General features: G+C 40.7%; 1 protein-coding gene across 2 annotated transcripts in view; it reads left to right on the top strand.

The window, feature by feature from the left end:
* The window catches only part of MYRFL (myelin regulatory factor like), a 123,933-nt gene that overhangs the window by 37,693 nt on the left and 59,727 nt on the right, over nt 1–26,513 (top strand). For both annotated transcript variants that reach the window (XM_033221282.1, XM_033221281.1), the window contains exons 3-10: nt 5,531–5,598; nt 5,700–5,958; nt 6,709–6,800; nt 13,602–13,752; nt 17,737–17,932; nt 20,587–20,663; nt 22,198–22,308; nt 23,984–24,074. In XM_033221282.1, the coding sequence (XP_033077173.1) occupies nt 5,531–5,598; nt 5,700–5,958; nt 6,709–6,800; nt 13,602–13,752; nt 17,737–17,932; nt 20,587–20,663; nt 22,198–22,308; nt 23,984–24,074 (1,045 nt within the window). The remainder of the gene's footprint in view (nt 1–5,530; nt 5,599–5,699; nt 5,959–6,708; nt 6,801–13,601; nt 13,753–17,736; nt 17,933–20,586; nt 20,664–22,197; nt 22,309–23,983; nt 24,075–26,513) is intronic.

The following is a 26,513-nucleotide window of genomic DNA, read 5'->3' as shown; positions in this document are numbered from 1 at the left end:
TCCATTCTAATAATTTCTGCCCTTTTTCCCCCTTAGGGACAGGGTCTCACTTTGTCACCTAGGCTGAAGTGCAGTGGCATGATTACAGCTCATTGTAACCTCAAACTTCTGGGCTCAAGTGATCCTACTGTCTCACCCTCCTGAATAGCTGGGACCATAGGTGTGCACCACCACACCTGGCAAATTTTTAAATTTTTTTTTTTTTTTTTTTGAGATGGAGTCTCGCTCTGTTGCCTAGGCTGGAGTGCAATGGCACGATCTTGGCTCACTGCAACCTTCGCCTCCTGAGGTCACGTGATTTTCCTGCCTCAGCCTCCTGAGTAGCTGAGATTACAGGTGTGTGCCACCATGCCTGGCTAATTTTTGTATTTTTAGTAGAGATGGGTTTCACCATGTTGGCCAGGCTGGTCTCAAACTCCTGATCTTGTGATCCACCCTCCTCGGCCTCCCAAAGTGCTGTGATTACAGGCGTGAGCCACCGTGCCTGGTCTTTACATTTTTTTCAGAGACAGGGTCTCACTATGTTGCTGAAACTGGTCTTGAATTCCAAACCTCAAGCAATCCTCCTGCCTCAGCTTCCCAAATTATTGGGAATTATAGTGGAATTCCCAAATTCCCACTGGAATTATAGGTGTGAGGTACCATGCCTGGCCTAATTTCTGCCTTTTAATTGGAGTGTTTAATCTTTTAACATCTAATGTAATTATTAGTATTGTACAATAGACCCTCTTATTCATGGAGGACAAGTTGCAATACCTCTACTGGATGCCTGAAACTGAGGATAGTACCAAACCCTATATATGCTATGCACAAATTTCTTTTTCTTTCTTTACAGTTTCATAAATAGAAGATTAATTCTTACAGTAGATCAGGGGTGTCCAATCTTTTGGCTTCCCTGGGCCACTTTGGAAGAAAAATTGTCTTTGGCCACATGTAAAATACACTAAGATTAATGATAGATGATGAGCTAAACAACAACAACAAAATCACAAAAAAACTCATAACTTTTTTTTTTCTTTTTAAATTTTTCTTTTCTCTGTTATAACGTTTTTTAAAAGTTTACAAATTTGTGTTGGGCTGCATCCATCCTGGGCTACATGTGGCCCATGGGTGGCGGATTGGACAAGCTTGCAGTAGATTCTAGCAATCTCAGCACACAATTTTTTTTCTTTCCTTACTATGTCAAGAATGTTCAAATGTTCACTTAAAGGAAGCACTTTGTGGCTTCTCTTGGGCATATCCAAATTGCCAACTTTACATGTCTTGTGTTTGGAACCATTATTCAAGTAAAATAAAGGTTACTTGAACACAAGCAATGAGATTTCGTGACAGGCAATCTGTCTGTCTTAGGCTACTAAGACAATGGGTGGGTAGCGGATACAGTGTGGATAGACTGGAAAGAGGGATGATTCGTGGTGTGTGATTTCATCATATTACTCAGAATGGTGTGCAATTTAAAACTTATACATTATTTTTTTCTGAATTTTTCCATTTAATATATTTAGACCAAGGTTGATTGTGGGTAACTGAAACCTTAGAAAGTGAAACCATGAATAAGGGAGGACTATATCTGTAGTTAAGTCTGACATTTAATTATTTGCTTCTCTTTTTTTTTGTCCTCTTCTGTTTCTTATTCTTCTGTAACTCCTTTCTTGGTTTATTTTGTATTATTTGAATAATTTTAGAATTTAATTTTTCTGTTGACTTTAGTTCTACTTCTTTGCATTATTTAACTTTTTACAGTTTACTTAGAGTTAATGAGTTAATATTGTACCACTTTACATAAAACATAGAACCATCAACAACATAGTTCCATTGATGTCTGACTGCCATCCCTATGCTATAGTTGTCCTAAGTATTATACCTATGTGCATTATAAACTTCACAAAATTTGCTTTAAACGCTCAAATGTATTTTATTTTGTTATTATTTTTGAACTAGGGTCTCAGCCTGTTGCTCAGGCTGGGGAGCAGTGGCAACTCATGGCTCGCTCAAGCCTTAAACTCCTGGGCGCAAGTGATCCTTCAGCCTCAGCCTCCTGAGTAGCTGGGAGCACAGGTGCATGCCACCACGCCCGACTAATTTTAGTGTTTTTTGTAGAAACAGAGTTTTGCCATGTTGTCCAGGCTAGTCTTAAACTCCTGGTCTTAAGCAGTTCTCCTCCTTCAACCTCCCAAAGTGCTGGGATTATAGGCATGAGCCACTGTGTTCAGCTTCAGATGTATGTTTAAAAATTAAGATAAAAAATAATTTACATTCAAACATATACCATTTTTATTCTCTTCATCCCTTTTCATAGTTTCAAATTTCCATCTAGAACCATTTAGAACCATCTAGAACCATTTCCCTTTAGCCAGAATAAGTGTCTTTAACATTTCTTATTGTACATGTCTATTCTCGAATTCACTTAGTTTTCTTTTATCTCAAAGTATCTTTATTTTGCTTTCATTCTTGAAAACTATTTTCATTGGATATCAAATTCGGGCTTACCAGTTTTGTTTTTCTGTAGCACTTTAAAGATGTTTTTTACTGTCTTCTGGCCTCTGGAGATTTTGATAAGTCAGTGATTATTTGAATCACTATGACCCTGCACATAATGTACTGGTTTTCTTTGGCTACTTTTAAGAGTTTCTCTTTATTTTTGTTTACAGTTACTTCACTCTGATGCGGTAGATGTATTTACTTTGCCGAGCTTCTTAAAGATATAAATGTATATATATAAAGTAAATACATGTACATAATGTATATATCTTTATATACATTTATATCTTTTCCTAAATTTGGAAGATTTTGGCTGTTACATCTTAATTTTTTTTCTATTTCATCCTCTCTGCAGGTTCATAAATCTTTTTCTCTCTCTTTTTTAAAGTTTTAAAAAAGACATTTTTTTCCTCTCGTTTAGATGGGATGATGTCTATTGATGTATCTTTGAGTTCTGTTTTAAGACCATCTAATAATTTTTTAAAACTTTCATTTCTGGAATTTTTCTAAGCTTAGAATTTCGATTTAGTTTTTTTATTTGTAGTTTTGATTTCTTTGCTGAGATTTTATTTATTTATTTCACAAGCATGTGCTTTAGTAGAGACGGGGTTTCACCATGCTGGCCAGGCTGATCTCAAACTTAAAAATAACTGATTATTTTTAACATTGAGATTATTTTTAATCATTGCTCTTGTTTTAACAATTTGGCCAGTTTGAAGGTAGCTATCATTAATTCTCCCTTCAAATTCTCTGAAAAGAAGCGCAAAATTTCTCTAACTGTATTAAAATGCATTGAGCATGGAAGCATATAAAATACAATGTGTATTTTAAACTCTACATGTGCTTGTCTGCTCCATTTAGCTTCTTATAGTAGCTGCTTTGAAGATCCTTGTCTGCTAATCCAGTACCTGGATCATTTCTGAGTTAGTGTTCACTGATTGTTCTGTCCCTCCAAGCTAGGCCGCATTTTTCTGATTTCTTTGTAGAGCAGTTTTTCCAACCCCTGGCGGCGGACTGCTACGGGTCCATGGCCTGTTAGGAACCGGGATGCACTCGCATTCCTGCCTGGGCTTAGCCTCCTGTCAGATCAGCAGCGGCATTAGATTCCCTTAGGAGCAGGAACCCTGTTGTGAACTGCATATGCGAGGGGGATCTAGATTGCATGCGCCTTATGAAAATCTAACTAACGCCTGATGATCTGAGGTGGAGCAGTTTCATCCCGAAACCATCCCCCACCCCCACTACCTCCATGTCTTCCATGAAATCAGTCTCTAGTGCCAAAAAGGTTGAGGATTGCTGTTGCAGAGGTAGCTTTACAGAGTGTGGAAGCTGATGTAAGGGTCCAGTTGTTTTTGTTCAAATGTTCAACCAATCCTTTTGTTTTCAGCTCCACCCTTAGCCCTGAATGCAGAAGCTCTGCGTCCTGGGCTTTTTGAGTTTTGTTTGATTGGAAAACTTCTTGGCTCCCTCTGTTACCTCTACCATTTCCAGGCAGTCTTGGTTGCGTTTTTTCCATTCTACTAGTTCAGTTACCATCTAGTCTATTTCTGTCTGCTGCCATGTTATTAAAATTTGGTCTGCTGGGGTCTCTGCTCATATTCTCTATATGCTTTGGTATGTATGTCTCTTTATTCCTTTACATTTATTTGAGTGGGATTTTTGGAAGTGGGTAGATGTGTGTTCCCTCTTCCCTTATTAATAGAAAGTGAATAAATTATGAAGAACTAATTTGAGGAGAAAACAACTTTTCTGGTAAACGATAAAAGCAAGCTTTTCATCATATTATGTTGGACTTTTAAACAACATACTAAACTTGAAACTTCCTCTCCAAGCAAGAGAATCAAGTAGAGGTTGGGGGTGCTTATGTATGATGGAGCATCACAGAGATGCTGAGCTATAAACAACTTGTAGGTCTTTTGGAACAGAGATTTTCACACTCCTTTAGTGGTAGTACCCATTTTTTTAAAAATAAAATTTTACTGGCTGGGTGCCGTGGCTCACGCCTGTAATCCCTATACTTTGGGAGGCTGAGATGGGCAGATCACCTAAGATCAGGAGTTCAAGACCAGCCTGGCCAACATGTTGAAACCCTGTCTCTACTAAAAATACAAAAATTAACCAGGTGTAGTGGCAGGCGCCTGTAATCCCAGCTACTTGGGAGGCTGAGTCAGGAGAATTGCTTGAACCTAGGAGGTGGAGGTTGCAGTGAACCAAGATCATGCCACTGCATTCCAGCCTGGGTAACAGAGCAAGACTCCATCTCAAAAAAAAAAAAAATTTACTTGCACTTCAATATATAAAACAGAAAAAGGTTATGTTCTCCCCAGCAATTTAAAGTGTTCTTGTTATAAAACCCCCGAGCTCCTTTCAAGAGCTTTGGGATCCCCTGGAGCCCAGATAGAAAATCATTGCTGTGGGGACAGCAATTTACATTTCCTTGGCCCAAACAGTATGTACAACCATTTTTTTTTCTGGTATAGAAGTATTAAGAAGTAATTATTTGAAAATTTTATTGATACATAATTGTGTATATATATATTTAGGGGTACATGTGATAATTTAATACATTCATGTAATTTGTAAAGATTCCATCAGTGCCATTGGGATATCTGTCAGTTTAAATATTTGTCCTTTACAAGAAGCAATACTATTAAACTTTATTAGGCACTCACTATGTTTGGGACATTATGTTATGGGCTTTTTGTACACGATCTCATTTAATTCTCACAACAATGCTGTGAGGTAGATGTAATGATTATTTCCATTATGTAGATGAGGAAATGGAGGCCTGGACAGGTTACATAGTTGTTCATGGATACACAGCTAGGAAGTGGAAGACCTGGGACCCAAAGTCCACTCACTTATTAACCAGGACACGACCCTGGGCATGGTCTGCTGGGCCCTCACTTCCCAACCCCCTCACCCCGCATGCCCAGCACCAGGAACCATCACTGTGGGGCCTGTATACTGAGGGTTGTCTCCTGTTTGTGACAAAAAATATAATGGATTAGAGTGAAACAAAAATGCAATGCATGTCTCTAATCTTCAGGCAATGCCAGCTCCCAGACACCCCGCCCTATTCTGCATCCGACTCATGCTCTCCTCCGCAGGTCAAAGGTGAGTGCAGTCCGCCTTCAGCACATAACATCTTGCACTGTTGCTCTTCTTCGACTCTGGGCGATGAGAAAGGGGCACTTCTTGCTTGTGTCTCTCCTCAGGTGCGTGCTACCGAACCCTAAGGCCCACAGATGGGAGAACTCCAGCTCCTTTTCTCCACCCCACAGCTGCTCCTGCGATGCCGCCCATGCACCCGCTGCAGAGCACCTCTGGAATGGGCGACTCCAGCCAAGTCCACGGAGACTTTCACAGCTGCCACTCAAACGCCAGTCATCTTGCCACCCCGCTGGACCAATCCGTGTCCTCCCATCTGGGAATAGGTTGTTCTTACCATCAGCAGCCTCTGTGCCACAACCCTGGGTAAAGAAAAAGATATTTAGTTATCAAAGACCTCTGCAGAAAGCCTCGGAGCAGCCTGCCTCTAGCAGGGACCTAGAGAGAATGCACAGTGCCGTCCTGTCCAGGAGATGGCAGTGTTGAGACGCATATAGGACGTCCCGAGGTCCCAGTGTTTTTGGCTTAGACAATCTTTTAATTAAAAACCCTCTAAATCCAAGGTACTTATTCAACCAAAAGTTAAAATGTCAGGAATATACAGTGAGGTTCTGGATGATGGAGGAAACACTGTTAGCTTATGCAACCTCAGCTAGACTACCCAAGGGGATTGTGAATGAGCTCTCCGAGAAATATCTGCTAAGTAAGCCTTAACTAATGTTCTTTTCTTCTGTCTTCTCCCCCTTTCTTTCTTTTATTTCCTCTTCTGGATCTAGAGGGTGACAAAAAGAGTAAAGGCCATCAAAAATTGCGGTAAAACTCCACCTGAAAAAAAATGGTTGGGTGTAAAATGTAAACCTATATTTTAAGTCTGTATCTTTCCTGTCTCAGTGAGTCCTCTGCCATTATAAACATTGTCAGCTTATCTTTCAGGTTGGTGACTCTCAGATCCACTTGATCAAGGGAAACTGAGTTTCAGCCTAGTAGGGCTCAAGGAACCTTAACTAATTGGAATTAGACTTAGGAAAGCAGAGAGCCTGGGAGATTTAATTTTATTTAATATAACATGGAGCAGAAGGAAGAATCCTAACCTTCACTTTGGTGTCTTGATTTTAGAGCCTCATTGCCTCCAACCAAGAAGAGAAAGTGCACGCAGGCACTGGAGGACTCCAGGGACTGCCAAGTGTGGGCCTGCCACTGCAGACCAAGTGAGCAAACTGGGGCGGGGACAAGGACAATGCCATCAAAGCCTTGGGCATTAAATCAAGGCTTTTTACCAGCCTTTGAGCAGCCCTACAAAAGTTTGCCTCTCACAGAAGAGCAATGAGAGGCTCTGGTAGTTTGGTTCTTTCCTCTTGACGTACCTTTCATGCAGGCAGGGTCACACAGGTCCTCCCAGGAAGAGATGCTGTTTTCTCTCTCAGGTGCAGGGGAAATGCCAGTCTTTCAATTTCAGGGACAATGTGTCTTAGAGGATCCAGACTCCAGGCCTGTGGAAGCTGTGCAATATGGCAGTGCCTTCAAGAGCCTGCTGGTGTGCCCACTGCACTGTTGCAATCCTTCTCAACCTTAATGTGCAAGAAATAGCGTGAGGATCTTGGTAAAATGCAGACTCTGATTCAGTCTCTAGGGTCTGAGGTGTGCATTTCTAACAAGTGCCCAGGTGATGGTGATGCTGCTGGCTCATGGAAGGCACTCTGAGAAGCAAGACTTACCGGGTTTTTCCACTAGAACAGGGAGGTGGAAAGCCGAACTTTTCTTCAAACTCACTTCAAACTGGCAAGTTCCCAGTGGATGTTAGAAATTTTGTAAAATCATTTTAGAAGTCTTTCATCTGAGTCATCTAATGTCCAAGCGGTCAGTCTTCCTGTTTTTTTTTTTTTTTTTTCTTGTCTTATATAACGTGTAATGCATCATGTTTTGAGCCAAGAGACCTGATTAACAAAGGAGCCTTTTGAAGTCTAAAGACTTGAACTTCAAAATTTTCGGAGTAAATGCTATGGCACATACTAACGGAAAAGGATAACACTCTAGGCCAGTTTCTGTTTGTTTGTTTTCTTATTTGTTTTTGTAAAGATGGGTTTCACTAAGTTGCCCAGGCTGGTCTCGAATTCCTGGCTTCAAGTGATTCCCCCACCTCAACCTCCTAAAGTCTTTGGATTGCAGGCATGAGCCACCATTTCTGGCCTCAACCCAGTTCTATTAGCAACTGTGAACACTCAAATGTGGCCATTGTGAACAAATTCAGCGTACCAAGTCCCATTTCTTCTATCCCGGTTTGTCAGCTTGGCAAGAGGTTGAAGATTTCCTTCTTGGGTCCCCCCCATCCCACCACTGTCCCCCAATTCTAGAGGTTTACACTGTCCAGAAAGGAGATGTGCGTGGCTTCACCTGAGTGGGAAAAAACACAGTCTTTCTTGCTGGGGCTGCTGCCTTTGCCTTTGACAGCCCCATGGTAAGAGCTGATTCTCTGAGGGACCTCTGGCGTCAGCTCCAGCGTGGGCTGTGGAGGCCTTCTGTGGATGATGACGTCACCCTGTCAGTCAAGTCCCACCGATCTCCTGGGAGTGCGGTCTCAGAATTGCACTGGGCATCCATCCCTCATATCAACTAAACCTCAAACTGCCTGCTTTCTTTTTATATGCATCCAACATGGTCAGCAGTTGCTCACCATTTTTTTTCCAACCTTAGAAACACAAAATGATAATTAAAGTCCCATTTGTGGATAAGTTGGAGCTCTCCATCCACCTTCCTATGCAATGCTACCCTAATTTCTTCAGGGATCCCCACATCTAGCCTGTAGCTTTTTTTTTTAATGATTCTCAGACATAAAAGGCTGAGTAAATTCGTAGCCAGACGGGGGAACCATCTGTTCATTCTCCTGCAGATGCACTAGCTCACTAAGGGATACAGGACAAGTCACTCAAGCCTTCCAAGAATTTCCTCCTCAAACCAGATTGCTGCTCAAATTGTCCTGGCCATCCCAGAGTTAAGCTCCATCCTGTGATGGTTTTCTGCTGCCTGTCCCAGAAAGATCATTGATTCTTCACCATCTTCAGAGAACAACCATGGAAGAGTGACGGAAATTGCTAGGATTTCCAGCAGATAGGAAATCCTATATTCCTTGTTTAAATCCTATTCACAGGTCACTGAAAAGCAGACTAAAGATAACTGAATCCGGACAACAGTTTCAGAATGAAAATGAGCAGGTTCCAAGGGCCAAAAAAAAGAAAAAAGGAAAAAAAAAAGATACAAAACAAAGCATTTAGTTAATCTGAATGCCATATTCTTGTTACAGTTTGTATTTTTGGCAAAAGTTTTCTAGTCAATAATTCCTATTTGATGTTGCAGGGGCCAAGGTTTCTGCAAAGGTCCTGGGGAGACAGCACATTGCTAGAGGAAGGAGGCGGTTACGCCATTCTTACAGGCAGAAGGATCACCAATTTTTGATCAGAGATGTCCTGAACCAATCAGTAAAGCTTTTCTAGTGACCTCCTCCCAAGTAGTACACTTTGGCTAAGGGTTCCAAGATCCTCATTTGTAGGGTTGAAAATGTAGAATTACTGGGTTGGTGTGGGCAAATGTAAAATTTTGCTTAGAGAGGAAGTTCCGGTAAGGAGGCTCCTACCAGCTGGTTCCTGGCCCTACTTGGTCTGAACCCCAAATAAAAAAAGGGTTCATGGCCTCCCTGAGAGACTTCAACCCTCTGTTATTTTGAACCTCAAATACAAAAGGGTTTTCCAGCCCTAGAGTCATGGCCGGTGGCCCACAGTCAGAGGTGCACTGGCTGAATTCACACTGTAGCATCAGAAAATGGACCTATCGTGTCTCTCCAGGAATCTGGGATTCCCAGAGCCTTATTTTTCTTGATTATGATATGGGAATAATAATTTTGACTTTATCCATCTCTAAGACTTTTTAAAATAAGTTATGCAAACATATTTTGAAAGGCATTCAAATGCAAGCTATTAGTTTTCTCCAAAAGGTCTGGACTTAGGCAGTTTGCTGCTTTTACATTCTCACTTCTGTTAGATTTTTCTCAAGAGAACCTTAATCTAGCATGAAGTGAAGAGGAAGATTTGAATCTCACCTCTTCCACTTAACAGCTGTGACACTGGGCAAGTTATTTCAGGTCTTTGAAAGTCAGTTTCTACATTTGTTAAATGAGATTAAGAATCCTTACCTCATAACCACTTTAGAAATACTTTTGGCAGTATCTACTAAAGCATGTCCTACAACCCGGTGATTCCACCCCTAGAAGTATAACTAGCAGGAATGTGTACATATGCCCACCAAAAGACATGCATAAGAATGTCTAGAGCAGCATTACTTACAACAACCACAAAACGAAAAGATACCAAATGGCCATCAACGGCAAGATAAATTGTGGTTTATTTATACAATGGAGTACAATATGGCAATGAGAATGAGCAAAGGACTGCCATTTGCAACACTAATGAATGAATCCCATAAATATACTGTTGGGCAAAAGAAGCCAATGAGGCCAGGCATGGGCTCATGCCTGCAATTTCAGCGCTTTGGGAGGCTGAGGTGGGTGGATTGCTTGAGCCCAGAAGTTTGAGACCAGCCTGGGAAACAAAGTAAGATCCTGTCTCTACAGAAAAAAAAATTAGCTGATGTTGTGGCACACACCTGTGGTCCCAACTCAGGAGGCTGAGGTGGGAGGATAACTTCAGCCCAGGAAGTTGAAGCTACAGTGAGCTATGATTGTGCCATTGCACTCCAGCCTGGGTGACAGAGCAAGACCCTTAAAAAAAAAAAAAAAAGGCCAGCTCCGCATATAAGAGTATATATTACATCATAGTATTCCATTCCTATAAACTCTGCTATGGTGTTAGATTTTAGGATAGTGGTCAGTCTTGGGGAGGAGAGACTAATTATTGATGGGTGCATGTAGGTATCTCCTGGAGGGCTCAAAATATCCTATACCACTAGATCATTTTGTAAAGTACAAAATTGTGTACTCATGATCTGTATACTCTTCTTGATGTACAGTGTCCTTCCAAAAAGAAAGTTTATGGAACAAAAGGATTCTTACCTGGGAGACAGTTTAAGGAGCTGATGGAATACTATGTAAAGTGTCTGGGACAGCACCTGTGGTGCAGAAAGCACTCAATGTAGGAGACATCATTAGTAATATTAATATGAATAAGTTCTAGCACTAGGCTCAGGTGTGTGCCTTGGGTTTCAGTGTGGGCCTGTAACCCCAGCTTCTGGTCCCTAGGCTTTTCCCCTCTGATAGCCATCTCCCAGGGAAGCCACAACTGTGTCACCCCTATTGGAGCGGCTGCTCTGATACCCCTACTGTTTAGATGACAAAGAGCAGGAAATGCTGTTGTCTTTGACAATCCTCCCTGCTGCTGTCCACTCTCCCCATCAGTGTCTGCAGGAGTCGAGCTGGCTTTTGGATGCATGCCTGGGAACACTGACCTCGCTGCCACGCTTGAGTGGGAAAGGGTATGATTTAGCCGGTATTTAGTCAGGCACATGGGTTAGTCGTTTCACATTAGATAGAGCTACCATGGAGGCCAACAACAGAAGTATTTCCCAAAGCTTCTTAGGAAATTCTGAGCCACCTAAGTTGAAACAAGTACAGTGATAATGACAGCGCCACTAGTGAAGGCACCATTGTTTAAACTCTTCCCAGTGGCAGACACTGTGCTCTACGTTTTGCAGTCATGGCCTCATTGAACCCCTTCAACAACTTGAGAGGTAACATAATTACTCCCATTTTGCAGATGGAAAAACTGAAGCTCAGAGAGCTTAAATCATTTTTGTAAGATTGCTCAGCCCTTAAGTGTAGAATTGTGATTCAAACCCAGATCTGTCTTGATTCGAAACTCCAGGCTCTCAACCCTTTCTTCATTGTAGGAGACAGGAAGACAAAAAAGAAAGAATTACGTTCTCTCTTTCTCTCAATTTGGTGTAAGCAGGATAACCATAGAAGGGTTTCTTTCCTTTTTATTTTTTTTAAATATTTTAGACCGGGTGGCTTTTGGAGGAGTGAGAGCATGAAGAGCTCCTTGCATTGTCCACTTCCTGTGTTTGTAGCTGGGAAAAAAGTTTTTCAGGGTTTTGAGAAATCTTTCTAAAATGGGTGTTTTATAAAAACAAAAAATGCATATTTTGCTTAGGTGACATTTAATAGCAATACCCCAAGAGAAATTTTTTTTTTTTACATTTGGGATGAAAAGCAACTTGAAGCAGCTCTATTTATTTATTTTAGGAAGTCCTCAATGGAAGTATAAAGAAAGGAAAAGTCTGAAGATTAAAAAACAACCCAGCTCCTTTCTCTTGCATTCTCCAAGCTGTGGGCTAGGTGGACACATTCAGTAGGAGCTAATATCCTATTTGTACCTTGTTACTGAGAGCCTGAACCTGCTCTCACAAACACCCACTATTTCCCATTCCCTCCTGATGTCAGGCATGAGTGATGGTAGAGGAGTTAAAAGAAAAGAGGACAGCAGGCCAGGCGTGATGGCTCACACCTGTAATCCCAGCACTTTGGGAGGCTGAGGTGGGTGGATCACCAGGTCAGGAGATTGAGACCATCCTGGTTAACACGGTGAAACCACGTCTCTACTAAAAATATAAAAAACTAGCCAGGCGTGGTGGCGGGCGCCTGTGGTCCCAGCTACTCGGGAGGCTGAGGCAGGAGAATGGCTTGAACCCGGGAGGCGGAGCTTGCAGTGAGCCGAGATCGCGCCACTGCACTCCAGCCTGGGCGACAGAGCGAGAATCCGTCTCAAAAAAAAAAAAAAAAAAAAAAAAGAAAAGAAAAGGGAACAGCAGCCATACCAATACCATTTTACATAAAAATTATCTGAGGTTGAATCCATATGGTTTAGGAGACATACTGAAATTAAGACAAGTTGCAAGGATTATGCAAAATAGGAGGTTGCACATGTGAAATTGCTGTTATTTGACCATTTTTGACATAGAAAAGTGGCAGTTTTCTACAGTTGATATTGCACACTAACAAGATTTTCTCTGTTACTTTATCTTGGTTCTAGCTTCTGAAAGTGCTTTCACTTCCATTATGTCATTCTCTCTGCTTGTGTAATGCTGTAATGTGTAAAGATGGCAGGATACATGTTTTTAATGTCTGTTTTGCAGTTGAGGGAAGTAAGACTCCAAGTGAATAAATAACTGGTCTAAGTTCAAAAAACTAGTTGGACCACAGAATCTTGGAGCCACGAAAGACCTGCCAAAATTAAAATATATTGGTTGCAGTGAACAAAAACAAACCAAAATTTAAAAAAAACCCAACAAACCCTCAAACTATCTTGTGTGAAAAAAGCAAAATAAAACAACAACAAAACAAGCAAAAAACAGAATCAGGGGAACCACTGGCTCCTATAACCCGAGGTTTAGAATTGGGTCCCAGAACTCATATGACACTGTGAGGACTGGGTGCCCTTCATTTTTAACTCTGCCTTCTGCTGTGCTGGCATCATTCCCAGATGGGCTTTTTCCTCATGTCCCAAAATGGTGCCAGCAGCTGCTGGCGATGTATCTTGCAGGTTCAAACCTCATGGAGAAGAGTGAGCATCCCTGAAGTGCTGAGATCCACTCTGCTTGAATTGGGATAGGCCACATGTCCACCGCTGATGCAATTACTGATGCAAGGACTGAATGCTGTACTGTGATTGACTGAGCTGGGTCACCTACCCTCCTGGCTCTGGGAGTGGACTTCACTGCAACCACACAGACTGAAAGTGAGGAGAAGCTATGCAGGATGTAGGGTAGATAGATATTAGGAACAAAGTTTCCAACAAGTCCCCCCACCCATTGACATTGCTGACCCCAGGCTGCTCCTTTTACAGATGAGAAAATGAGGTCAGCAGCACGCCCCCTACCCCCAGCACACGACACTTCCCTGGTCACTTTGCCGTACACATGGCCCACTCATCAGCTTCGTGCTGCTAGCTGTGAGTCTAGGAAAAACAGCCTGGAAGGAAGGCTCTGACCCACCTGTTTCTTTGCAGTGACAAGTAGGAGTCACAGCTGTGAAGTCCAGGACCCTGACAGTGAGGGACAGCACGGAATGCCTCCAGACCAGTGCTCCCCTGCTCTGAAGTGGCAGCCATACCATAGTGTTCCTTGGCACAGCTTATTAAACAGTCATTATGAAAAACTGTAAGTGGCATTGGGTGGGCTGGAGAGTGAGGGGAGAAAAACAGTGCCAAATCTCAGTACTGAGTTCAAGCACTGGAGCTTTGAGGTCACTTCTGGTCAAGTGGGGCAAGTCAATGAGAAAGTGTCTATCTTACTCCTCATTTTTTGCATCCTAACAAAGAAAGAGTTGGGACATGGGTTTCTGGTCTTCAGAAAGCCAGACTTATAGTTCTATCTGATTATAATTTAACCACTAAATGATGGAGAAAGAAGGAATCTTTCTGGGATCACATGCCCAGTTCAAACTAAAAACTGGAATATAGACATTCCCCAACTCACTAACATTTAATCCTGCAGTTAATTTATAATGCCATAAAATAATTTTCTGGGGGCCACATTAAATTGTGAGCCAATGACCACCCCCAACATATATGCTGTGAATGAATATTACCAAGTTCATTGACAATATATCCTGCAGCAATCACAGTAGGTGGTTTCTTTATGGTAAGGAGTCTGAAGTCAAATCATACAAAACATCCTAAAAAAGTGGAAAACCTTCACCCAATTTTTATGACATAGTTTCAAGAAATAAATGTGGACTCCTATATTATTACTCTTAAACATCCTTTAAACTTCTTTATTTCTTAGCATGTAATTTACCTACCTAAATCTTCTAGAATTTTCACTGGGCTATAACTTGAGTGCCTTTTAAAATTTTCCAAATTCAAATACAGTAAAACTATCACTAGGGCTTTTATGGTGGATGTACTAGAAGGAAGAGATATTTTCCTTAAAACAAAATCTAGGGAGTTAAACAGACTTTGGGAGTTGGTATGTTTAATAAGCTAATGGAAGCTCATTGCTCATTGTATCATTGAAATGTCATGACTTTGTGTCTTTTCTACTGTGCAATTAGAAAAAGAAATGAGAGGTCAATGGGTTTTGGCTTTGAGGCTTGGCCTTCATTAGATTATCTCTTGGGGAATACTCCATGTTGTATATGAAATATGAGCACCAAGGTATGAAACTGTCACATTCAGGCTCAATGTTTTAATTAAAACTTAACTGCTTCCCAGGCTCTATGCATCAAGTTGATCAAGTTTTCAAGGTAAGTGTTATCTCTCTTCTTATTTGAAAACATTTTTAAGTTTTTTTGAACAGCCTATCTTGGCTCCAATAATCTAGAAAAAAATGGAGAACACAGAGGATATGGAAAGAAAGGAGAACACAGATGGTATCAACTCAAAAGTATTGAGGCCGATTTATGTTGAGTATTTAGCCACAATTCACTTTTCCTAAGCAAAAAAGGAAGGCAATATTTACCCAGATTAGAATTCAGGCCTTCCTAATTTCACTACTAATGTCAATGAGACAGAAAAACACCCATCTTTTCTTATATGGTTAGGTCTAATTTGTTACAAAAATATCATTTTCTTAAGTTACCTAAAAACAGTACAGTTAGGGCATTAAAATTTTATCAATTTTTTTTCTGAATAATGTTTCAATGCTATCAAAGAACTTTTAAAAAACTAGTTTAATTGACTTTATACTTAACTTTTGATATCAAAAGCAGAATTGCTATTCTTAGGTAAGCAGATTTCTATAATCAGAGATTGGTGTTTAAGGTTCAGAATAATCATCAACAGTATAATTCTTATTGATTGATTCCATTTCTGATTACTGCTGCCCTAAATTTCAGCCTAACGCTCATATCTTAGCTGTACTTTTTTTTCAGAGTTTTTGACAGTGAAGCATAAAACATCACCAAAAATCTCCTTTTATTCTCAACCAAGACAGTTCTTACTACCCTCTGTAGTAAAATCTATATAGTTCTATCCATCTAGCCTTTAGATGAACAAATCAGCAGAAACCTGAGTCAATAAGAAGTTTCCAGATGACATAAGATGTGTAGTCTTTAACAAATTCTTCATTCAATGGATTTTCTTTTTGCTGCTGGCAGGCACTGTGATTGTGAAGCCTTTGACTGACTGGCTTCTTCAGGGTAATCAATGACTCAATAACTTAATCAATTGGGGAGATACAAAGCACATGAACACTCTTCTCCCAAGAGACCCATTAATTTTTTCTGTTTCTGGAATTAGAGGAAAATTTAGAAACTCTGTGTTATTCATCATAATAGCAACCATCCAAACTGAGATCCCAGGATGCATAGATGTGTACAGTAGTACAGCAGTGAGTACTGCCCTCCTCTGCTTGTGGAGAGCTTCTTTCTTGAGAAGAAACCCGCATTTAGGAAGCTTGATGAATTAAAAATCTTGCTGCATATTTTCATCATGCATGGGAAGAATTCACCAAAGAAGTTTTCAACTTTTATATTCTCTATTTGATAATGTTATGCATTTAATATGTTTTCTTTTTATTAACATTTTAGAATTATTTTATTAAACCTACTACAGTTTGAGTATTCCTTATCTGAAATGTTGGAGATCAGAAGTATTTCTGATTTGGGAACTTTTTTGGATTTTGGAAGATTGTGTTATACTTACCCTAATCCAAAAATCTGAAATCTGAAATGCTCCAGTGAGCATTTCTTTTGAGCATCATGTTAGTGTTCAAAAAGTTTTGGATCGGCTGGGTGCAGTGGCTCACGCCTGTAATCCCAGCACTCTGGGAGGCCGAGGCGGGCAGATCACCTGAGGTCAGGAGTTCAAGACCAGTCTGGCCAACATGGCGAAACCCCATCTCTACTAAAAAAATACAAACATTGGTCAGGCATGGTGGCTGGAGCCTGTAATCCCAGCTACTCAGTAGACTGAGGCAGGGAGAATTGCTTGAACCCAGGAGGCGGAGGTTGCAGTGAGCTGAGATCATGCCGCTGCACTCCAGCCTGGGCGACAGAGCAAGACTCTGTCTCAAAAAAAAAAAAAAAGTTTAGGATCTTGGAGCACTTCAGATTTGGGATTTTCAGATTTGGAATGCTCAATTTATATACACGAAGCATTGCTATTGGAAATAGCAATGATAAAACCAATAAAGCAAAAATTTGATTAGCCACCCTGCCACGATCCCATTTCTTTCTGCAGAAGTAACCACCTTGGTAGGTTTTCAGTGCTTTTACCAAGTTGGGAGAATAAAAAGGAAATGACCATACTCTAGTGAAAACAGGTTTCCAATCGATTGTGTAACTGGCTCTGGTTGATTTGATTTCAGAGCTATTCATAGTCTAAGCTATTCCTAAGCTAAGTCTGCTTTTTCATATGATCATCAATAGGCTGAATATTCTTTCATCTAAGTTACTTTTTAAATACTGTGTTACTGGTGAAATTTTGAGACTTTTTTTTTCCTAAAGGAGAAAAGAGATTAATTCTACCCCAGATATTTCACAAGTCTAAGTAATGTGTTGACTTCTCAACATCTAGCCTACATTTTTCTATTGTATTGTGGAGTCAAATTAAAAGTCTAGAAAGCACAAAGGGGAAAGGCAATCTGAAAAAATAATGCTTCCATTTGGCAAGAATTATACTTCTAACTGGGTGCTCACGCCTGTAATCCTAGCACTTTGGGATGCCGAGGCGGGTGGGATCGATTGAGGTCAGGAGTTTGAAACCCAGCCTGGCCAACATGGCAAAACCCTGTCTCTGCTAAAAATACAAAACTTAGCTGGGCATGGTGGTGCACACCTGTAGTCCCAGTGACTCAGGAGGCTGAGGCAGGAGAATTGCTTGAACTCGGGAGGCTGAGGTTGCAGTGAGCCAAGATGGTGCTGCTGCACTCCAGCTTAGGGGACAGAGCAAGACTCCATCTCAAAAAAAAAAAGATTGTACATTTTTGTGAGAAAATAAAAAGCTGGGAAATAGCCAGCTGTGTTTTGAAATGTTATTTTTATTTCCTCATTAAAAATTTAAGAAATCAATTGATTAAGTATAGCAAAAGGCACTTTTCACAGTACATTTTCTTGAAATGTTTATATAACTAGTATTGTTAATGAAAATAAATATGTAGAAAATATTTGTAAAACTGGTTTCTTGGTTTCTCTTTTCATAGACCTGATGTGGGCTATCGAGTTGTAACAGACAAAGGATTTAATTTTTCACCAGCAGATGAAGCTTTTGTTTGCCAAAAGAAGAATCATTTTCAGATAACCATTCACATCCAAGTTTGGGGAAGTCCAACATTTGTTGAAACCGAGATGGGCCGAAAGCCAATAGAAATGTTTTACTTGAAAGCTTTTGGCATTAAGGTGTGTCTTTTATTTAGTTCAGTTTATATCAGTCAACATTTATTTTGTTTCAGTTGTCTATTACTGCATGACAAACTATCCCAAAATGACTTAAAAGAATAACAGTCCTTTATTTTGGTCACAAATCTGCAACTGGGTCAGGATGTGACTATGACAACTCATCTTTGTTCAGAAGTCATCAACTGGGGCAGCTTAACTGGGCCATTTTCAAGAAGCACTCAGATGCCTGTTGAGTTTGGGCTGGCCATCAGCTGGAGCTCAAATGGGGCTCTAACTGACAGGGCTTAGCTCTTCTCCATGTGAACTGCTCTATGGGATAGCTTGTGTTTCTTCACAGCGTGGTGGCTGAGTTCTAAGAATAAACATTGCAAGACAAGTGAAGTGAAAGATGTCCCTCCCTCCCTCCCTCCCTCCTCCCTCCCTCTCTCTCTCTCTCTCTCTCTCTCTCTCTTTCTTTCTTTCTTTCTTCTTTCTTCTTTCTTTCTTCTTTCTTTCTTTCTTTCTCTTCTTTCTTTCTTTCTTTCTTTCTTTCTTTCTTTCTTTCTTTCTTTCTTTTTCTCTCTCTCTCTCTCTCCTCTCTCTCTCTCTCTTCTTTTTTCTTTGAGACATGGTCTTGCTCTGTCACCCGGGTTGGAGCACAGCAGCATGATTATGGCTCATTGTAGCCTTGACCTCCCGGGCTCAAGTGGGAGCCTCCCAAATAGCTGAGACCACAGGTGTGTGCCACCATGTCTGGCTGTTTCTGTGGAGATGGGGTTTCACTATGTTGCCTGGGCTGATCTTGAATTCCTGGGCTCAAGTGGCCCTCCTTCCCAGGCCTCCCAAAGTGCTGGGATAACAGGCATGACCCACCATATCCAGCCAAGATGCCAATTTCATAAGCCTGGGCTCAGAAAATGGCACAGCATCACTTCAAATTGTAGTTTTATAGTTTTCAGTGAATACTCTTGCAATTCTTTTACTAAATGTATTTTTAATTATTTTTATTGATATTGATGCATTTCCATATTAAGTAGATCCATTATTTTCATCAGATTATCAAAGAGATCTGTGACCTAAAAAAACGCCAAGGAGCCACTAATTTAGTCAATACCCCTCCTCTACAGTTTAACAGAGGGGAGACTGAGGACCAATAAGGTTATGCAATTCATCCAAAGTAGTAAATGATAGAGCTGGGTTCAGAATGCAGCTAATATGACTTCTGAGTGATCAAAAAGTATTTCTTAAATTGTAACTTTATATCCAGTTCCTAAGAGGGAGAAGCATTCATTATCTGCATATTTTGTTGTTTTGGTTGATGTTTTGTTTTCTTTAAGACAGGGTCTTGCTCTGTCGCCTAGGCTGGAGTGCAGTGGCTTTATTACAGCTCACTACAGCCTCAACTTCCTGGGCTCCAGCAATCCTCCTGCTTCTGCCCCCCAAAGTGTTGGAATTACAGGCATGAGACATTGTGCCTGGCCGACATATTTTATTCTGATAGCTAACCTGGGCTTAGGCACTAAGGCTTGGCTACTGCACACATAACTGTTCTTGTACCAAATTGAGCTCTTAAAAACAAAACAAAAACAAAAATACATAAAAACATCAAACAAACAAGCAACAAAAAGTCATTCATTTTATGAATATGAATGTAATATTAGTTCATTGTGAAAATTTTGGAACATAACAGAAAAGTATGAAAAAGAGATAAAATTCATTTGTATTTGGGATCCACCATTTGGTAGCCTATTTTTTTCTCATTTTTTCTGTTATTGAAATTAATCTCATATTGCTAGTGCTATATTGTGAACATCACATTGTATGATATTATTAAGGACCCCATAAAAATATTGTTCACAAAGATGATATAGTTTTCCATTGTATGGATGCATCGTATTAATTCCTTTATTATTATTAGTTTTGTTTATTTTCCATTTTGTATTGTTAATAAAACTTCAGTGAACATCCATGTAAACCCACCTTTGCATAAGGATACATTCCAGAAGGGGAATTTACACATGAAAGATACAAATATTATTAAAACTCTTGATATAGGCCAACAATTGCTTTCTAGAAAGATTTGTTACAATGTGAATACCCACCAGTTTTATATTACAGGGCTGGTCTCACAAGTCCTTTCCAATATCACAGAACAAGAAGAGTTTGTAGCAGATGCTGAATAAATGCTAATTCCTATCTTTTATTTATTATATTGTATATCATTGTTTTTTCATAGTGGAATGTAAGCTCCCCAAGGACAGCAAATTTTGTTAATTGTGTTCAGTTCTTATCTCTAATGCCTACAGCAGTTCCTGGTACATCGTGGGTGCTCCATAAGTACTTCTAGAATGAATGAATAAATAAGAAGCTGCCTTACCCCAATGTTTCAGTCATCTTCTAGCCTACTCTGTATTCACTGCCTACCTGAAATACTCTGCTGTCTTGTGTTCTCGTTGTTTAATTTCACAGGTATTTATTTTTTCCCTCATCAACAGAACACTGCGTTAAGGTAGGGACTCCTGTCTTATGTGTCTTTTCAGTGACTTGTTCCTCCTGCCCAGGGCCTAGGGTGATGCCTTGAAAAACTTTTTAAGTACTCGAACGTTCTTTTCGAATTAACATTTTTATAAATTAATTAATTAAATAATTAATTTACTTTTTGTTGTTTCATACAGGTAGAAGCCACCAATCAAATAATTGCTATTGAACAGTCCCAAGCAGATAGGAGCAAAAAGATTTTCAATCCTGTTAAGTAAGAATTTATTTTCTGAATTCCTTTGTGAATATTTTGTGAATAAACATCTAATTTATTTGTTTTATATATATATAATTTTATTTATTATCTAATTTATTTTAGTTACTTAAAATGAAACCTACCACAGCATCCAAATTAATAATGTTAATAGAGGTTTTTTGTTTTTTTTTTTTTGAGAAAGAATTTTGCTTTTGTTGCCCAGGCTGGAGCGCAGTGGCACACTCTGGGCTCACTGCAACCTCCGCCTCCTGGGTTCAAGTGATTCTCCTGCCTCAGCCTCCGGAGTAGCTGGGATTACAGGCATGCGCCACCACGCCCGGCTAATTTTTTGCATCTTTAGTAGAGTTGGGGTTTCACCACTTTGGCCAGGTTGGTCTCGAATTCCTGAACTCAGGCGATCTGCCTGGCTCAGCTTCCCAAAGTGCTGGGATTACAGGTGTGAGCCACAGCGCCCCTACCATTAATGTAGTATTAATGTTAACATTATGCATATATGTTTATCAACAAAAATAGAGTTGTACTATGCATTGAAACTGTTGCAAAAATTCTTTATAAAACGATCAATTTTTAAACCACTGTTATTTTTATGTTGTTTATTGCTAAAAACTTTGCTAACAACCTTACTAACAACTTTAGTTCCTTGAGATGAATCATGGCTAGATCTTTCTTATAATTTTTCATTTAAATCAGCATGATGTTGATTGAATTAATTTCAAGATTGTATATCCATGCTGTACTTAGAAGTCATTTTTTCTTATTCTTTAAAGCCATGTTAATAGCTTGTGGAATGGATTCCAATATAGAAAGCATATATAGCTGGTAGTATGCAAAGCAATATGGCAGTCCATGGTAGAGTCCTCTCTGTAGGATGACTTAGAGTGAGTGGGATTTGCTTTTTGACCGGTTTGGCTGGGATACAGTGGAGACATCTCAGGGTTTTGACCCTGAGTCAACCCCCTTTGGGCTGAGAAGAAGATGGTTTCATGGCTTGGACAGTCCAGAAGCCACTTGTACAAACACAGCACTAAATGTGTGTGGTGCATCTGGTTCTCCCTTGCCTGGGCAGGGTGTATGTGGCCTTCCTGTGAAGGAAGCTGCCTCCCACTGCTAGGCTAGGAGAGGCAGATACGTGAAGGGGGTGCAAAGGCATTCATGTGAGACCTAAACTGCTTCAGTCAAGAGTGAATGTTGTCACAACAGTGGCAGCGGCACAAATGATTTTCTTGCCCCATTGTGGAGGTAAAAGAAACCATGCTGGGTATATGGAGCATATGGCCCTTCTGACTTGGAAACTCCAGGCTTGAGCTTTTGCTGAGTGAGCATTTCTTACCCTTCAAGATATTCCATGGCCTTCCTGGCAGCTATTCCTGACCATGCTGTGGATAGCAGTTAATAATCGGTGACTAGAATAAACTGTTCTCCCAGTGTGGTGAGAACTGGGAACCAAGCATAGTTGAGAGTCTGAAAGTGGATTAGATATAATCAGAGATTTGGTGTTCTCTTATAGTCTGTTGGTTTTTTACTGTTTTAGAATTGACCTACTGGCTGACCAGGTCACCAAAGTAACGCTGGGACGATTACACTTCAGTGAAACCACAGCAAATAATATGAGAAAAAAGGGAAAACCAAATCCAGACCAGAGGTACTGAGGTCACTGTATGCATGGCAGTGTGGCTGGGTACTTTATCTGTCCCGGAAGTGCCCTCCTGGGGCCCCTCTGATCCTCCTGGTGCTACCAGTCAGCACACAGGGCCTCTAAGTCACTTTCCTCCCTTCTCTGACTCTCAGTTTATTAACATTTCTCCTTTACCCATGGACATCTTTCTTCTCCCACACCCATACCCTGCAATGCCCACCTTCCTGCCCTGCCCTATCTCTGCCTGGCTTGATTCCTTCCATGGTTTTCTAGAGTGACCATGTTTATATCTCATTGCCACCCAAAGATTGAGGACTGACTGCATTTCTCAACCAGTGTGCTGGTCTCTAGTCCTGAAGTTCTGCTATGACCTTTTTGATTAAAAAAGAAAATAACTTGTTTTCATGATTTAAACCTGTGGTTTTCAAAGTGTGATTCCAGGACTAACAGAGATGGACACTTGTTAAAAATGCGAGTTCTCGGGCCTTACTGAAGAATCAAAAACTCTGAATCAAAAACTCTGGGGATGGAGCTCAGCAATTTGTATTTTAACAAACCCTCCAGGTGACACTGATAATGCTCAAGTTTGAGAACTGCTGGTTTTAGAACATAGGTTTTGGAGTTGGATAGAATTGAATTTGACTATTTTATACTGGCATTTACTAGGTGAGTGACCTTGGGCATATAACTTAACCTCTCTGAGACTCATATTCCTGTCCTGTAAAATAGAGACAATAACAATATTTTACTCCAATAAAGTTGTTTTGGGGATCTAAATAGACTAATGTAAGTGAACTGCTTAGCCTAGTACATGACACACTGAGCTCTTGATAGTAGCTAATACTAGTAATGATAACAGTTACTACTCTTACTGATTTACTTTAGATGCAGAGGGAAACTCTTGTTCTCTAGGAGAACAGGAGTGTTACAGAAGAAGCTGGTGAAGATTTTTTGTGCAGTTATTAGGGCAAAAGCTTCTTTGAAGAAGGTAGTTTTAATTTTGACTTTTAAGAAGTGGTCTAGTCTTAAAACTGTCTCATCAGTGGTACATGTGAAGAGGTAATTGAAATAACAGTGATGAAAATTACCTTGGAAGCAACTGAAAAGGAGGTCTCAGTCTTTGGCTAAAGTCAAGCCCTGAGGTTGTTGAAGGCATAGGATACATGGCCAAGAGCAGGCTGAACTGGGAAGCATCCAGTGTGGTTGGGCAGACCCTAGGAGTCAGCCTCCATTAAGGTCCAGCCCTTAATGTGGCTTCTGTGGCTCTGAACAAAGGGACTTTTAAGGTGGCTTCCTGTTGTATTTGTGAGCCATGCTGTGCTGAGGGCCCAGGACTGCAGCATGGAGAGGCCTGTGCTGAATCAGCACAGATAGGCTGACCCCAGACCCCTCCTGGGACATCTCCCCAGGGTGGCTTGCTTTCCTGCTCTTTTGGGGCCTGTAAAACAGCTCACAAATACCACCAACTGTGCAAAGAGCTGACCCAGAACGATAGCAAGGGAATCAACTACTTTCTTATTTCACTGCGGGACAATTTAGAACAGAAGGGAAAAGGCAGTCTTTAAATAGGCAAACTCTTCTCAATAAGTTCACTGTTGATCAACTGTTGGGTGGTATTTGATTGTACGAATTGTGTCTCCATTCCTGATGTGTTGGCATTGGTCTGCTGTCTCTGAATTAGATACTTCATGTTGGTGGTTGGACTGTATGCTGCTAACCAAGACCAGTTCTATTTGTTGTCTGCCCACATCTCTGAAAGGATCATTGTAAGGGTAAGTTCAGTTCTCTGACTTTTCTGGATCCCACATGCTTTCCTCCCATGTAGGCGGAATTTGAATTTTGAGTGGTGTGCTTGAATATACTATTTCAATGATAATGATGGTAATAGCAGAAACTATTATTTTAGTTTTCACACAGTGGTTCACAACCAGGGGCAGTTTTGTTCTCCAAAGGTCACTTGGCAATGTCTGGAGACATTTTTGGTTGTCACAGCTGCTCTAGTGGGTAGTGACCAAGGATTCTACTCGGTACCTTACAATGCACGGGACAACCTCCACAACAAAAAATTATACCTCCCAAAATGTCAGTGGTGTTGAGGTTGAGAAACTCTGGTTTTTACTCTATGTTCTAGGCACTGAGCTAAACAATATACATATGACATCATTTTACATTGTTATGCTTTCACATTGCATTATTTATACCCAGAGCAACTGAGGCTTAAGAGGCTAAGTAACTAATTCATGATCTCACGAATTGTAAATAATGGAGCCTGGATCTCTCTGACCTTAAAGCCCACAGGGTGGAGAAAGTGGTAGGAAAGCATTCCAGGCCAAAAGTGATTGGTGGTACAGGGCATCTGGGCCATTGTCTAACACATAGGAGTGGCTGGCTCAGCACATTTTGCTGAATGAATGATTGGTCACAGCTCTGCAGGGGAGTCTTGGCAGCCACAAAACATAAAGCTGTTGGCAGCTGCAGCTGCAGCTGTGTGAGTTCAGGCTGGCCACCACTGAAAATACCAGAGGCATGAAGTAACAGGTAGCCACAGGCCTGGCAGCCCTGGGACGCGCTGCGTTGTTATGGATCTTTGAAGTGGTACAGGGAGGTCATGCAAACTCCACTAGAGAACAGTGTTCACTGTGGGCCTGCCCATGTATGTGGCTTTAACCTGAGGCCCTGAGGAAGAGAAGAAGATCTGCCCGTTTGGGGAAATGGCATCTCTCCTTGCCCGTGTCGAACTGTTCTGAAACAAAGGGCCTCTGTAATTCCTTTTGTCAATTAAAATTAATAAGCCTCCTATTAGTGGAAATCCTTTAACTATGTCTCAACGTTGTAATGGAGATGAAGTAATGATAGAAACGAGTTAAAACACTTATGTGTTCAGCAATCCCAGGGTTAGGGAAGGACATGCACACCCCAGGCTGCATTTTTGTGGGGTCTGACGTAACCTGCAGCAAATGAGGATCCTCTGGGGCAGAGGCAGGTGGGGCCCTCTCCTTGCATCATAAGCTAATGACAGAGGTGGCCGTCCATCCCTCTGCAGGGGCCAGGGCCATCTTTGACATCTTATTTGATGTAATCTGGAATTGCCTTGCTGTGCTAACAAATCTGATTTAAAGTAAAGTCTGGAAACCTAGGTTGCATATTGTTTCTCTTAGGAAGGAATAGAGACAGATAATGCCATGCTTTTCAGAGTTAGCATAGATTAGATATCATGACAGTACTCTCTGGAGCTGTATAACACATGCTTGAGACAGATAGTCTGCTAGTTACCTGCATACTTGGAATAATTTACCTAGTGACAAGGTTTCTCCATTTGCTGTTGACAGCTCCTGCAAAGCTATATGCAGCTGCCGTGCAAGTCCACACAACAGCAACGTGAGAGGGAGGGAGCTCCACTCTCTAGCATTCTGTTTACCAAAAACTCTGTTACTTGGCACCTCCTCAAATCCAAAGCACAATGATAATGAGATCATAATGATGACTTTGAAAAGTTGAAAGTTCCATAATTCATATTTGGTATGAATACCAAAAATATTAAATTTACTCAGCACAGTTTGGGTGTCATGCTATCCACTAAATTTTTATTTTAAAAAATGATTGTATTCCAAATCTGATAGTTTTCTCCCAGACACAATTTTGGTTAAAGAGAATACCCTATTCTACAAGTGTGCTGGATAACACAAAAGTTACCTTAACAGCAATGAGAAGAAAAGGATTACTAACACCAACCATTCATCCCCCACTAGAAATATCTTATTGATAGTATTTCATTCAAACTGTAAAACACAGAAGTGAAAATGAATGCAGACTTTTTGGTTTATCTAATTGTTTAAGAAATGGCATTATTGTTTCAATTAGTGAGTTTTAGAAGTGTCCACAGAATACATTTTCTGCCACCTGAGATTTTAGAGGGGCTATCCAGGTGCATACAAATGGGCCAGGCAAAGGGCAGACCAGCCAACATTCTACAAAAGAGCCAGATGTGGCCTCTTAGGCCATGGCCTGGTTCTGTTAGTTTGAGCTCCAGAATGAAGAATGGGAAGAAAAATTTGACAAAGACACTATAAGCCCTGACCACATTAAATGAAGAAATGAAAACTGCATTTAAGCAAATCCAGACTTGTTCTGTGGCCTAAGAACCACTCATCCTAATGGCAGAGATTGACATTTTACTATTTGGTAAGGGTGATTGTATGAGGGTTAGATCT

This window comes from Trachypithecus francoisi, unplaced genomic scaffold (assembly GCF_009764315.1).
Source record: "Trachypithecus francoisi isolate TF-2019V2 unplaced genomic scaffold, Tfra_2.0 Lachesis_group11, whole genome shotgun sequence".
Lineage (NCBI taxonomy): Eukaryota > Metazoa > Chordata > Mammalia > Primates > Cercopithecidae > Trachypithecus > Trachypithecus francoisi.
Note: the sequence above shows the minus strand (reverse complement) of the source record. Positions and strands in the feature narration are given on the sequence as shown.